Below are 15890 nucleotides of genomic sequence, written 5' to 3' on the forward strand. Positions count from 1 at the left end.
CGCGGCAGCTCGCGGTGTTCCGGCCCGGCCGTGGCCGACCGGCGGCGGAGGCGGGATGCGTCGCGGCCAGGGGGCCCAGGCGGACCTGGGGCGCGCGGCGGCGCTCCGCGAGCGCGCATAGGGTGGCTCCGCGGCATGCGCGCGGCGGTGGCGCGCGCGGCCATGGCGGCGCGGAGGCGCTCCGGCGGCTACGGCGCCGGATTCGGGCGGGAGAGAGGTCGGGAAGGAAGACGGGGTCGCATGGAAGCTCACCGAGGGCTCGATTCAGGCAGAGGAGGGCCGGGAGAGGGGGCTCGACGGAGAGGGGCGGGGCTCCGGTGGCGGCAATGGCGGACGCGGCGGCGCAAGCCGATTCGGCCGGGGAGCGGCTCAATCGGGCACGGGATGGGGCGGAGAAGGTGGAGAGCAAGGCAAGGGAGCTCGGGGCGCGAAGGATTCAAGCGGGGCGGCGAGGAACGGCCGGAGGGCGAGCGACGGCGCTGCTCGGGCTGCTCTGCTCGCTTGCTCGGTGTGAGCTCGAGGGAGAAGACGAAGGGGAGGGGACGAGAAGCCTCTAGGGCACGCGAATGGATAAGCCACATGCACAGAGGGCGAGGATCGTCGGCGTGTGCGACGCATGGAGTCGCCGGCGATCGGTCGCGGCGAGCACAGTAGAGGTATAGGGAGGAACAGTGAGCTCATTTGACTAAAATTGATTCGAGTTTGACCAGTTGAAACTCCAAATTTCATATAACAACTTGAAATTTGGTCAAAATAGCAATTATAGAGGAAAAGAAGATCTACAACTTTTGTTTTGGGCGAAAGTTGATTTGAGATTCGGATCATCCAGAAAAACAGTGTCAAACACGGCCAAAACAAGGTTTACTATGCGAACACGATTAACGCTAATGACGCGTTCAAGCCATGATTAGCGGTTAAACACGTGATTGGCAAACACGATTAACACAGGGGTGTTACAACCCTTCCCCCTTAAAAGAATCTCGTCCCGAGATTCAGGCACGAAAGAATATAAAAAGGCGAGAAGGTTCGAAGATGAAGTACCTGGATGAGTGTTTAAAAAGTCCGGATACTTGGATCTCAGAAATTCCTCTTTCTCCCAAGTAGCTTCTTCTTCAGAGTGATTGCTCCATTGAACTTTGTAGAATCGGTTGGTGGTGCGACGAGTAACTCGATCCTTGCGATCAATAATCTTGATAGGATGCTCAGGATAAGTGAGATCAGACTCTAATTGAATCGAGTCACTTTCAATAACTTCAGTCGGAACTCTAAGGCACTTTCTGAGTTGTGATACATGGAAAATGTTATGAACTGCAGAAAGATTTGCTGGAAGATTCAATCGGTAAGCCACAGGACCGCATTTTTCCACAATTGGATATGGACCAATGTAGTGGGGAGCTAACTTTCCTTTTATTCCAAACCTTTGCACGCCATTCCATGGTGATACTTTTAAATAGACATGGTCACTGACTTCAAAGGAGAGTGGACTACTCCTTTTATCCGCGTAGCTCTTATGTCGAGACTGGGCGATCTTCAAGTTCTCTTGGATAAGACGGACTTGTTCTTCGGCTTCTTGAACTATGTCGGGTCCAAAGACAGTTCTTTCACCCGCTTTAGACCAATTCAGAGGTGTTCGACATCGACGACCATATAGTGCTTCAAATGGTGCCATTTTAATGCTTTCTTGATAGCTATTGTTATAAGAGAATTCAGCTAATGACAAGCATTCATCCCATTTCTGCGGGTAAGCTAAGACACATGCACAGAGCATATCTTCTACAATCTAATTTACTCTCTCCATTTGGCCATCTGTTTGAGGATGATAGGCTGAACTGCGAATAAGATGGGTCCCCAAACAAGCATGCAGTTGCTCCCAAAAGCGAGCAACAAACTGGGTCCCTCGATCTGATATGATGGTCTTTGGCACACCATGTAAACACAGTATGCGATCCATGTATAACTCAGCATACTTCTTTGCTCGATAGATAGTTTTAGTTGGAAGAAAATGTGCTGATTTGGTAAGGCGATCTACAATGACCCAGATCGAATCATAACCCTTTTGAGTTCGAGGTAAACCGACTATGAAATCCATGCTGATATCTTCCCATTTCCATTCAGGTATACTTAAAGGCTGTAGAGTTCCAGCCGGCCTGAGATGACTAGCTTTGACTCTCCGGCATATGTCGCATTCTGATACATATTTGGCTATTTCCCTTTTCATCCGGGTCCACCAAAATTGTTGTTTCAGGTCTTGATACATTTTGTTGCTACCAGGATGGATGGATAGTCGTGAGGTATGAGCTTCATCAAGAATATGCTTTCTGAGCTCAAAATCTTTAGGCACCACTAATCGGCTATTAAACCATAGTACATTCTCACTATCTTGGTGGAAACAATTTACTTTCGGATCTCCTTCTGAGATCCTTCTCTGAATTTCCTTTACTCCTTTATCTTTCTTTTGTGCCGCGATGATGAGATCACGAAGAGTAGGAGTAAGCTCTAGATGAGCCAATGTGCCATGGGGTACAATACTCAAGTTCAACTTTTCCATTTCAAAGCAGAGAGACTCACTTAATGGTATAGCCGAAAGACAATGACAGTGAGCCTTGCGACTTAGTGCATCCGCAACTACATTTGCCTTGCCAGGATGATAATGTACTTCGAGCTCATAATCTTTAATCAACTCGAGCCATCGTCTTTGACGCATGTTCAGATCTGCTTGAGTGAAAAGATATTTGAGGCTCTTGTGATCTGTATAGATATTGCAGAGTGTACCGATAAGATAATGTCGCCAGATCTTCAGAGCATGGACTACAGCTGCTAATTCAAGATCATGTGTAGGATAATTTTTTTCATGACACTTGAGTGATCTAGAAGCATAAGCAATCACCCGATTTTCATGCATCAGAACACAACCAAGTCCTGTGCCTGAGGCATCACAGTAGACATCAAATGGCTTTGCAGTATCAGGTTGGGCCAAGATTGGAGCCGAAGTGAGAAGTGTTTTCAATTTCTGGAAAGCTTCCTCACATTGATTACTCCAATTGAACTTGACACCCTTTTTCAGAAGCTATGTCATAGGTTTAGCTATTCTGGAGAATTCCGGAATAAACCGACGATAATAACCAGCTAAACCCAGGAAACTGCGGATTTGAGGAACTGAAGTTGGAGCTTCCCAATCCAGTACATCTTGTACTTTGCTGGGATCAACAGAAATACCTTCAGCAGATATGACATGACCTAGAAATGGAACTTCTTTCAGCCAAAAGTCACACTTGCTGAATTTGGCATATAGCTGATGCTCTCTGAGACGCTGAAGTACAATATGAAGGTGTTGAGCATGTTCTTCCTCATTCTTGGAGTAGATTAAGATATCATCAATGAAGACCACGACGAACTTATCTAACTCCGGCATGAATACTGAATTCATAAGGTACATGAAGTAAGCGGGAGCATTGGTTAATCCGAAAGACATCACCAAATACTCGTAGAGACCATAACGAGTAGAGAAAGCTGTTTTTGGTATATCAGCCGGTCTGATTTTGATTTGATGATAGCCAGACTAGAGATCTATTTTTTGAGAATACTTTAGCTCCGGCTAACTGATCAAAAAAAAGGTCAATACGAGGGAGTGGGTATTTGTTCTTGATGGTGACCGCATTCAGGGGTCGATAATCTACACATAACCTTAACCCTTGGTCTTTCTTCGTGACGAATAGAGCTGGGCATCCCCAAGGTGACGTACTCGGTCGAATGAAACCTTTATCTAATAAATCTTGTAACTGAAGCTTTAATTCAGCTAACTCACTCGGAGTCATTCTGTAGGGCCTTCGAGATATTGGTGCTGTACCAGGTTGTAATTCAATAACGAACTCAACATCTCGATCTGGAGGCATGCCTGGCAATTCCTCCGGAAACACATCGGAGTATTCACAAATCACAGGAATTTCTTTTAACAGTTTCCCTTCCAATTGATAGACTGTACTTTCTGGGATCTCGTGACGAGAAAGATGAACATCCATAGGACCATATGTAGAAGAGTTTAACTGAATGACGCGAGAAGTGGTATTAATAATAGCACCGTGCTTTTTCATCCAACTCATTCCAAGTATGACATCTATCCCTTGACTTGGAAGGACAATGGGAGTGATCGGGAAATTTTTCCCACCCAAGTTAAGAGTCACATTCCGAACTACCCTGCCGGTAGTTAACCGTGTGCCCGGCGTCTGAATAATGTAGGGTCTTTCTAAGTATGTTACTCATAATTGATGTCGAGCAACACATGCTTCACTGATAAAGGTATGGGATGCTCCAGAATCAAATAACACAGTAGCAGGGTAGTGATCAATGGAAAACATACCAGCCATCACTTGAGTACCCTCAAGAACATCCTCCAGTGTGGTATAGTTCACACGTCCGGTTTTAGCAGATACGATCTTTTTCTTCTGATCTTGCTGACTGGAACCTTGACCCAATGCGGGAGTCTTGTAGTTATTATGCCTAGGTGGCATAGGGCAGTCACGTGTGAAGTGCTCCAGAATACCACAGTTGTAACAGCGATAGTTGTTGGGGCGTGTAACTTGTGGCACTAGAGGCCGCTACCCCAGCTGCGGCGGTAGAAGACGTGGTGCCCACTGCTGCTGTTGCTGTGGTGGCCTAACGACCCAATGACCTTGCTGCGGAGGGCGGTTTGGAGCCTGCTGAATCCCTGTCGGAACCAGCTTGTACCTCTGGGGTGCATTGCTAGAGAACCCCACAGGTGTCTTTCTTTTCTTGTCAGCCTTGTGTGCTAGCGTGGCATCTTCCTGAATGATGGCCTTATTAACTAGCTCAGTAAAATTGTCACAAGTAGTGAGAGCTAGCTTATCCTGAAACTTTGTATTGAGTCCCCTCCTGAAGCAATCTTGCTTCTTTTCATCAGTATCCACATGATAACCACCATATTAAGCTAACTGATTGAAAGTTTGGGCGTATTGAAGAACAGTTTGACTTCCCTGCTTCAGTGCTAGGAATTCTGCCATCTTTCTTCTCACCAAGCTAGTAAGGATATGGTGGGCTTTAAAAGCTGCCACGAACTCATTCCGGGTGAAACGCGTACCAGCGGGAAGTAGAGCTTGGTGATTAACCCACCATATTTTCGCTGGACCTCTCAGTTGTTGCGCTGCAAAGGCGGCCTTGTCTACTTCTGTGCAATTGAGAATACTGAACTTGTCCTCAATGGTACGAATCCAGGCATCGGCTTCAAGGGGATCATCTGCCTTATGGAATAGAGGTGGTTGGGTGGCTAGAAAACCGACGTAGTCAGTTTCTGCTAGTGGTGCTTGTCGGCCTCTGTTAGCATTGCTTTGCACCAGTCGCCTCAACAATTCGGTCTGCTCATTGCGATCGGTGATAAGGGCCGCAATAGCCTGAGCCAAGGAGGGAGGTGGCGGTGGCTGTGCTCCTTGACACCCATTTCCACGGTTAGCGGCGTTGTTATTGCCCATCTGCAAAAGCACCATCTCTTGGTTAGCCATTCCGCTATCGGGACTAATCCATGCAAATAAAGAATGTGCATAATTAATATGAACACACAGCATGAATCTTTCCCTTCGCGATATGGTTCACCAAGAGAACAAAATGGTTGGCTTCAGTTGGAAACCGTATCTATTCAGATTTGAATAGCAGGTTGGTAACGCGGCTAGCCACAAAGTTATAGTCCTAAGGTTGCACAAACATTAACTACGAAGCGACCAACCAACCCGAATATGTAAGATGCATGCACGTTCTATCGTTCCTCACCCAAACAAGTACCAAAATATGGTATACGAGGACAACCGGTGGCACAATTACGTACTCTCCCTATACAAATACTAGTCATTCTTACGATCAAGGATTTCATAACGCGCTTGATGTGGTTAGTTTACCTGCAGCAGAACACAAAAGACAGATATAAAACCACTTCTGGACCCTTCGTGCCAGCACTCACGAACGGCCCCCATATGTCCTACACCACACGGGTAACACATATGCAGTTTCCCACATATTCACACATACATTACCATCCACTATAGAGATGGCACCCAAACGTTCGGCGCTGAATGGGCAGCGCTTCATACGTCATAACAACGTATTCACTTCCCGTACACTTGCCTTACGGGACATCCAAGGGTAGACGTGTCCCAAGGGTCACGGTCATGGACAACCGTATGACAGGTTTACATCTTGTAACATTGCCTTACGGGATGGCCGTGATCACAATCACACGGTAGGAAATCCGCACTACATATCAGGCGGCAGATAGCGACAGGCTCGTTTGAATTGAGTCTTATCACCTCTTCGTATGCTCATCATACGGGACCCGCGCACGTATGAAACACGTGGGCTATTCTAAGGACTACCAGAATGCTTACCTTGCTTACCTCAGCGTAGGTGCGTCGTTACAGAATAGTAATTGTGCACAAAAGTAAGGTTTAACGGAAAGTAAATGCTGGAAGTGCTGGAATAAAATATATACTTAGATGCCACCTAACTTATAACATATAATTAGGGCATACGAACTATCTATCCTCTTCCTTAGCGCATCTAGCGTCAACTTTTCGAAAAACCCGAAAGTTTTGCAAAACAAGAGTTGCTTAACTTAATTAAGCACGCAAGTAATCACCCCTAGTGCAATTTAGCTTTGATGCCAGCTGTAGCAGCACCGCCCAAATTAAACCGGCTTAAGTGCACTAACCATCATCTTAACACTTAATCAAGTTACAAGACAAAATAGACCATATCCAAGACAAGCACCAACGCACATGTGGATCCGAGAGCTCTTGTCATTTTTGAGGATGCATCAAAGCTTGTTGGCTTGGAAGGGCCAAAACAAGAGTTAATTGAGCTTTTGACAAAGACGGATGGTTCATCAGTTTCATTGCTCTCTATTGTTGGATCTGGAGGTTTGGGGAAGACCACTTTGGCAAAACAAGTATATGAAGAGCTCAAGGGGGAATTCAAGTCGCATGCCTTCGTGTCAGTTTCACGAAATCCTGACATGCTTAATGTTCTGCGGAATATTCTATGCCGTGTAAGCAATGAAGTTCATCCTAACATGCAAGAATGGGACATACAACTACTTATCAGCAGAATCCATGACTCTCTCTGGGATAAAAGGTATGTATATCCTCCTTACATTGTTTCAGCTCTCAGTATGTTTTATTTTTCATTTGTATTGCCTCTGTGACATCGTTCTCACATGAATTGTGCATGCTCATGTCACTTTGTGATTTATGGTGTTATTGCAATATATAGGTAATTTTGCTAGTTCATGCTTCATACATAAAACAAACTGCTTCTCTGTCCAGAGGAACAAGGTTATAGAACATAGAACTAGTCATCAATTGACCTTTCCAGCTTGTATTCATTTCTAAACATATAATTTTGAAGCCAGAAAGAAATCAAAATCGTCGGAACTAGTCCGTGCTTCATGAGACATTCTAAGATGCATTGTCACAAGGGTTAATTGTATCAAGCTTTGCCTTTTTCCAGAATCAGATAACTCACAGCTAGAAAAACTCATACTAGTACCGGTCGGCCAGAGACTTTAGTACCGGTTGTGGCGCCTGGTACTAAATGCACTAGCACTTAGAAAAAAATGCGTCCGGATAAATGCGCACGCTGTAGGGTTCTAACCCGTGACCTGTGACCTCGCATGTAGTCTTCTCTACCATCCCACCCACACAGTATATGTGAATACATATGAGATGCTATCCTTTTGAAGTAACCGAGACGGACCATTTAGTACCGGGCCATGACCATTTAATACCGGGTCATGACACCACCCAGTACTAAATGCCACCATTTAGTACCGGGTGGTGTTATGACCCCCAGTACTAAATGGCCCCCAGCTGTTTAGTACCGGGTCATAACACCAGCCGATACTAAATGGTGGCATTTAGTACCGAGTGATGTTAAAAACCTGTATTAAATGGTTCCAGGGGTACTATGCTATAGAACCGGTACTAAATTGGCATTAGTACCGGGTTTAAAGCAACCGGTACTAACCGGAGGTGGACGAATGCCTCTTTTTCTAGTAGTGACTCGAATCCATTCTTCTCACCTGTCCATTCTCTTTTCCACTTCTTTTTCTCATTCTGATTGAAGCTGCTCAGCCGAAGTGTCTGTAACTACAAAGGGAAATCTTTCACATGTTTATATAATAGAAAATGAATTCCGGCTTCTTGCATACATCAAGAGTACATTATTCATGACTTCCAGTATTTCAAATAAAAAAAGAGCGCATTATTATTTACATGTGCAGTAACAACAGGAGTGCCCATATCTATGGAAGAAAGAGGGTGGAGGCTGCAGAATTCTGCTAATTAGTGTATATCTTTGAAGATTCAGTAGCAAATATATTTCAAAACTATGTTACATTTATGAAAAAGTATGAAACATGACTTAGCTTACAATTATTTGTAACAATACGATATGGTCCATATTCCATTTGTTTTTATATTTAGAAGTCATCCATTCAAGTACACACTCTCACAATAAAATTAAAATTATAGCATTCAAACATTTCAGATAATAATAATTACTATGTCTTTGCAAATTGTTGGGTATGGTCCGGAAACTAGTACACTTTAATAAATGTCAAATGGTCTAGCTAGTCCCAAAACAAGGGACATTCAGAACATAAAGGCCATGCATATCAACATTTTGACAGAATAAAATAAACTAAGATACTTTGCTCAGGCGTTTACCTAATGGTATGAAAAGATTTTGACTAAAAGGTGGAAATATGGTACACCCCTTTCCCTAATTGTGAATTTCCACTACATAAGGTAACTTGGAATAGTTGTTGGTAATTAGGGACGAAAATGAAAATGGTAGTATTCGATTTTCCAAGATCGTTTTCGAGATTTTATCAACTTCTAAGGCTAAACGAAAATGAAAACAATTATCAAGAAAACAAAATGAAAATGGTAAAAAATATGAAAGTGAAAACGGAAACGATTTGAGTGTCTTCCAATAGTTTTTGAGAAATATCGTATTTTTGAGGTATTCTACCATATTTTACCGATTGCACTGTTCGCCTAAATGGCTGGTTTACACGGCGTGTAAATTGTACTTGATGGGTAGCTGTGTAGGCTGATTAGCCGTATAAAGCTATGCAAAACCGTTTCAAATGTTTAAAAGACCGTTTAAATGGCCGTGTATACAGACTTTTTACTAAACGATGGGTGACCGACCGTTCCCACCATGCTATCTATATTTTTAGAATGTCATATCTATATTTTTAGAGAGTCATGACTCATTTATCCTAATCCTAAATTACAACCTAGCAATATGAATTCATGGGTTTAATGGATGGAGAGATTAATATCTAAATTTTTAGGACTATGAAATGACGTACATGTCATGGATGAATGGATACTTAGATTAATATCTTACCCAACAGTACTTGTGTATGAAATATGTCAAGTCATATGATTAGTGTTGTGCTCTATGGTTTTGACATATTTATTATTTTTAAAATATCGTTTCGATGGATTTCAATCATTATCGATGTGCTCTCGATAGTATATTTTCGTTTCCAAAATTACCGTAATACTGATGCTGTTTTCATTTCCGATAATATTAGATCATTTTCGTTTTCGATGAAAAAAATGTGAAAGTGAAAGTGATGGAGCATTTCGCCGATCGTTTCTGACGGTTTTCATCCCTATCAGTAATCATAGATGGTTCCGGAAAAATTATAGATGGTAATCATGGGCTGTAAGTTCATAATGGTCTCTCATAGTTTGAACGAATAAAGAAGAACCGCCTAGTTGGATAAAACGGCACCAAATCATGCCATGCATTGTCATTGCATTTGTCTTCAAATTCTTTCTCCTATATTTAAATTTTAGCGACCCTTGTTGATATGAAGTTAGGATAATCCTCAGTTAGGTTCCTCTGCCTCCTAATTTCAAGTGACAGTTAATGCTTTTGTATGATACTTGTTAATTCTTATTACAGGTACCTTATTGTCATTGATGATATATGGAGCAAAGATGCATGGAAAACAGTTAACTGTGCATTGTGCAAGAATAATAAAGACGGTAAAATAATCACTACAACACGTAAGCATGATGTAGCTAAAACATGCTGCTCTTCAGATGCTGATTTTGTTTACAGAATGAAGCCACTTAGTTTTGCGGACTCAAAAAAGTTGTTCTTCCAAAGATTATATGGCTCAATTGATAAGTGCCCTGATTACCTCAAAGACATTTCTTATAAGATCTTGGAAAAATGTGACGGTTTACCTTTGGCTATCGTTTCCATATCTGGCTTACTTGCCAATAAACCACAGACAGAGGATGAATGGGATCGAGTGCAGAACTCTATTGGTCGTGGGTTAGGAAAAGATGTTGAAAGCATGATGCAAATATTATCACTTAGTTACTTTGATCTTCCTCATTATCTGAAAACTTGTTTATTGTATTTAAGTGTATTTCCAGAGGATTTTGTTATTGATAAGAAGCTTTTGGTAAGGAGATGGATTGCAGAGGGATTCATCCAAAAAGAACAAGGTGAAACCAGTTTCAAATTAGGGGAGTGGTGTTTCAATGAGCTCATCAATAGAAGCCTGATCCAAGCACGGAAGATAAATATGTACGGAGATGTGACAGCTTGCCAGGTCCATGACACAATTCTTGATTTTATTGTATCAAAATCTGAAGAAGAGAATTTCATTACTGTATTCGGTGATGGTTATCAAATACATGGTCAACATAGCAAGTTCCGTCGACTATCTATCAATGCTAGCAGTAAAGAGAAAGTTTCAACACTGACACAGCTGGATTTGTCTCATGTCCGGTCAGTTGCAGTGTTTCATTATTCAGAGGAACTACCTATGTGGTCAAAATTCAGTTTCTTGCGTGTTTTGGACTTGCGTGGCTGCAGGCAGGTGGAAGGTGATCATCTTACAGGTATCGGGAATTTATTTCAGCTAAAGTACCTGAGCCTCCGTGGAACTGGAGTTCGTGAACTCCCAGAACAGATTAGCAAACTAACATGTCTGGAGACACTGGATCTAAAGATGTCAAAGGTGACAAAATTACACGCCGGTACTGCTAAGCTCCAAGGATTAATCTACTTGGCTGTTGACAAGGGGGTTCAGCTTCCTGATGGAACAAAAAGAATGACAGCATTAGAGGATTTAGATTGTGTGGATATCTTCAAGCAGTCAATTAACTTCCACAAGAGTTTGGGCAGCTGAAGAATCTTAGGAATGTCCAGTTATTTGTGAGCTCTGATAATTGCCGTGATGCTGCAGAAGCAAGTCACTACAAGAAGTATATGGACGATATAGTCTCTTCACTCTGTAAACTTGGCCACCTTCATTCTTTGTCTATTGACGGTAAAGCTAAAAGTAAATTAGACTTCTCCATGGATTCAGGTGGTGATGCTCCAACTGGCCTCCAGAAATTCGAAATCACGAACCATTTCATCTCCAAGGTTCCAAACTGGGTGCGCTCCCTTTTCAATCTCCAATTTTTAACCCTCCGTGTTAAGGAATTCGAGGTGGACGACTTCATGGCGCTTGGGCGCCTGCCAGCTCTGGTGTTTCTCAGGCTGGAAGCACACAAATGTTTCCACGGAAGAAGGATATCAATTAGTGGCGCTGATGGGTTTCAGAGCCTGCGTCATTTTGATTATTGCTGTGCCATACCGGTCACATTTAAGGCTGGAGCGATGCCAAAGATTAATAAGCTTACCCTCATGTTCAGTATATTCAAAACATCCCAGCTAGCAACAAATGAAGAGTTCCGTTTTCCTTTTGGTGTCCAACACCTGACCTGTCTTCACAGCGTTTGCTATCTGCTTTATGACCACAACTTTAAAAAAGAATTTGACGAATGGATTACTGAGAAGAGGACCCAAATAATGGCCCATATGAGCTGTGAGCAGCTCATGTCGACTATTTGTGAGATGGAGGCCATGGATCAAATGTATATGGGAGAACATCGTATGGAAGCAGCAGCTCGCACCCATCTCAAGTCACCCAAACTTACAGTCAGAAGAACAAAAGAATGGGGCATATCGATCTCCAGGACAAGAGGGCCTATACAAGGATTCATAAAATATTTAAGCTTAAATCGTGAACTAACTGCAGTGAAATTGAAGTTAAAGCGCATCACTGAGGGAGTTATTACAGAGCTCTCAAGGAATAATTGCCCACTCAAGGTATTTGCAGCGTGTTGTGACATTTACCATTATTATTTCATAAGTCTTGTGTGACTTCCCATCTCTCCCTCTTTCCCGTGTATGTAAACACTACTATTTTCTCCTTGCAGGGTCAAGGTAATTGCCAATGTCAAGGCCTTCTTGAGGCAAAGGCGCGATTGAACACCTTGTCATTCAACAATGCTACAAGTACTTCTCAGTAGGAGACACGGGCTCCAGGTGGCTCCGGCTCCCTCTCACGCAAAACAGTAGTAGCTTTATTGTAGCACGAATTCTTTTTACAGACAGAGACATGATTAAACTAGGAGATCAATTGGGGAAGCCGGTGAAGCTGGAAATTTTTTTCTTCACCGGCCCTGGTTTCTCGGATGCTACAGTAGCACAACAGTGGTGGTAGAGACGGAGCCGGCCAAGGCTGTGTCAACGGCGACCTAACTCTAGATGCAGGGAGGCGCCCTCGATGTGTCCATGATAATTGTGCGATTGTTTATGTATCAAGTGAGGTTGAAATTCTAGGAAAAGTTATTTTCCCTTGAATTCATCAAGGTTATTTTGAATGAAAATATAAGATGACTTCTATTTTTGGGAACATATCTAGTGCAAACCAAGGACCTCGTGCAAATCCGTGCAAACCTACTAAACAAAGTTTCAAAAAATTCTGAAAAAAATCATGAATGTTCTTCTCAGATTACATCATCTATATATAAAATTTCATGGTCAAATTCGTCTTACTCTAGAAGTTACAAAAAAGACAAATTTGAGATGCATTTGAACCATTATTGTTGTCAGAAAATTTGTCTTTTTTGTAACTTCTAGAGTAAGACGAATTTGACCATGAAATTTTATATATAGATGAGGTAAGCTGAGAAGCACATTCATGATTTTTTTCAGAATTTTTTGAAACTTTGTTTAGTAGGTTTGCACGGGTTTGCACGAGACCTTTGGTTTGCACTAGATACGTTGCCTCTATTTTTAGGCCTGTTTGGCATGGATCCAGCTCTAAGATCCATGCTAGAGCTGAAGTTTGTAAAACTAATTAAAATATTTTATATTTTAACTCTGAAATAAAAGTGTAATGACTCAATAAAAGACCCTTGATATATTTACACCTTTGGCTCCAAGAATTTCTAGAGCTGGCTATGTCCAAGAACTCCACGAATTTTCTGGAGTTGGTCCCAATACAAACTCGTACAAGCAAAGATCATATCCACGCTTGCAGAGATCATGTGTGTTTTGCGCCATCTATCGTAGAACACAGGCCTTAGCTGTGTTTCCTGAGTTCTGAAATCCTCAATGCGCTTGCAGAGGAAATCCACGTGATAATGGCAGCATGACGCTCGCGGGAACATAACATCGGTGCACTCTTCAGGAGATAACAGAGATAGCAGGGTTGAAAGTTTCAAGAGAAAACATAACATCGGTGCGCCATGATTTTTGAGTCGTTTCACAGTCCAATTGTCAGCTATGGAACCATGGTTGCACTCTTCAGCAGCAGGGTTGGAACCGTGGGCCTGATAACGAACCGAGAATTAGTAATCATGGATTTTTATTTTTATTTCCCCACAAAAAGAAAATATCTAGATTTTCTCTCTCTTTTTTTTCATTTTAGGATTTTGGACTAAGCAAGAGCAGCGGTAGCAGTTGGTGACACATCGGCATCGCAATCCCAGTCTCACTGCATCACTGGCCCCACCTGGCAGCGTCTCATCCGTCTCTCTCCCATTCCCAGTCTCGCTTCTTTTCAGTTTCCCCCGACCAAACCCTCGCTCCCGCCGCGCGCCACCGGCTGAATCCGACCAATCGCCATGGCTGAGGCGGCGCGGGCCCCTGCTCTGATGGAAGAGCTCGTCGAGGAGATCCTTCTCCGCCTCCCGCCGACCGAGCCCGCCAGCCTCGTCCGCGCCGCCCTCGTCTGCAAGCCCTGGTGCCGCCTCATCTCCGGGCCCCGCTTCCGCCGCCGGTTCCGCGAGCTCCACCGCACGCCCCCCCATGCTTGGCTTCTTTTGCAATCACATCTGCGTGGCCCGCTTCGTCCCCACCTGCGCCTACCGCCCTCCCAACGACGACCACCGCGGCTGGAGCGCGCTCGACGCTCGCCATGGCCGCGTCCTCTTCCGCAGCACGGGCTTGGGGTCTCGTAGCCTCCTCATCTGGAACCCTGAAACGGGCGAGCGGCTCCAGCTGCCCATGGTGGGGTCTCTGCTTGCGCGCGACTGGAACGCGACTGTGCTCTGTGCGGCCGGCGGCGCGTGCGACCACCTCGACTGCCACCATGGACCCTTCCTCGTCGTCTTCGTGGCCACAGGCGACGACCACATTACTCTCCGGGTCTACTCATCGGAAGCTGTCGCCTGGAGTGAGCCGACCTATGTCGCGGAGTTCCCCAATTACAAAGTCGATATGCTGCCCTCTGCCATTGTTGGGAATGCGCTTCACTTCGTGGTTGACTCAAGCAGGAGAATTCTCAAATACGATTTGGCCACGCGGGAAACCTATGTGTTTCTCCAGCCTCTTGTGTCCTATGGGTACTATACCACAATCATGACAATGGAGGATGGTGGGCTGGGAGTCGCAAGAATGGATGATGAGCTCAGTCTCTCCCTGTGGTCATGGGTGCCAAAATCCGATGGAGGCATGGGATGGGCAAAAATCAGAGCCATTGACCTCGTGAAGCTCCTCTCTGTCGATGCCCACTCCATTGGTTCTGATTTTGTTGTCTTTGCATCTGGTGTCAGAATCTTTTTTGTGGGCACAGATGTTGGGCTATTCAGTTTTGATTTAAATTCTGACCAGGTGAGGAAGATATGTGAGGTGGAATTCCATTACGATGGCATCCGTGGTCTTGTTCCCTATATGAGCTTCTACACTCCAGGTAAAGCTTAGCTTACTTTATATTTTCTCAAGTTTTAGGACTTCTACTTTTCCTGTTGGTAAATGGTAACATGAATTTTAACGGTATTGTGATTATATATGTGTTCAGCTAGATTTTTATATTTCTCGAGTTTTGAGTGTATCCCCTCTTAATGATTTTTTGCAAGTGCCTGTTAACTGGTGTGCATGGGGATAATAAGTTACTGTGTTTAGTTATCTATTAGCAACATGTTGGCGCTTGTGTTTAGTGAGTAACAAATTTTTGATGGGGGCCAAGCAATTCCTTGATAAAAAATGCTATCTTGAATGTTTAAATTTATGAAAGTGGAATGTCACTGTTACATGTACAACCGTGGTACTCCTTTGCGACAAGCTTTGTTATGAACCATTCATGAAATTGGTTAGATATGTGTACCGGTGTAGGACCTTTCTTTTTCCATCTTCTGCACCAGCCTTGAAGATCTAAATTTTGCTGTGCCTGGAAGGTACCAAGCAGGTAAAAACTAAAAAAGCCCATTAACACTATGTATACTTTGGGCATGATCTGTAAATGTCACTTAACAGACATTTATATGATTGAATTGAATCAGTGTTCAACAAACATAGTTTTTTTCCCCTCGAGTTATGAATCAAATGCTTGTATGATTAGCCAGCAACTCAGTTTGTTTTGTGGCAAATGTTAATTGAGGTCCAATTGGTTATCAGTGAGCTCATGTTATTTCCAAACACTCCGTTCGGATGGGCTGAAAGCCAGCCGGTTGGCTGTTTCGGGCTGGGCTCATCGGCAGCAGCCGTTCGGCTGGTGGGCAGCAGCCGTTCGGATG

At 43.7% G+C, this 15890-nt stretch overlaps 1 protein-coding gene across 1 annotated transcript; it reads left to right on the forward strand.

The window, feature by feature from the left end:
• Positions 1-326: 326 nt before the first annotated feature.
• On the forward strand, positions 327-11799 carry LOC120662348 (disease resistance protein RGA5-like). The gene is made up of 3 exons (XM_039941516.1): positions 327-410; positions 6752-7134; positions 9985-11799. The coding sequence occupies exons 1-3, from the start codon at positions 327-329 to the stop codon at positions 11225-11227; spliced, it is 1710 nt and encodes a 569-aa protein (XP_039797450.1). The 3' UTR covers positions 11228-11799.
• Positions 11800-15890: the final 4091 nt, after the last annotated feature.

This window comes from Panicum virgatum, chromosome 2N, assembly GCF_016808335.1.
Source record: "Panicum virgatum strain AP13 chromosome 2N, P.virgatum_v5, whole genome shotgun sequence".
NCBI classification, from domain to species: Eukaryota; Viridiplantae; Streptophyta; class Magnoliopsida; order Poales; family Poaceae; genus Panicum; species Panicum virgatum.

Excerpts from the sequence above, each read along its gene's own strand:
- LOC120662348 (XM_039941516.1), top strand. The coding sequence starts at position 327 with ATGGCGGACGCGGCGGCGCAAGCCGATTCGGCCGGGGAGCGGCTCAAT. Across the intron at positions 411-6,751 it reads CGGAGAAGGTGGAGAGCAAG|ACCATATCCAAGACAAGCAC; the intron begins GCAAGGGAGCTC and ends AAGACAAAATAG. Across the intron at positions 7,135-9,984 it reads GACTCTCTCTGGGATAAAAG|GTACCTTATTGTCATTGATG; the intron begins GTATGTATATCC and ends TTCTTATTACAG.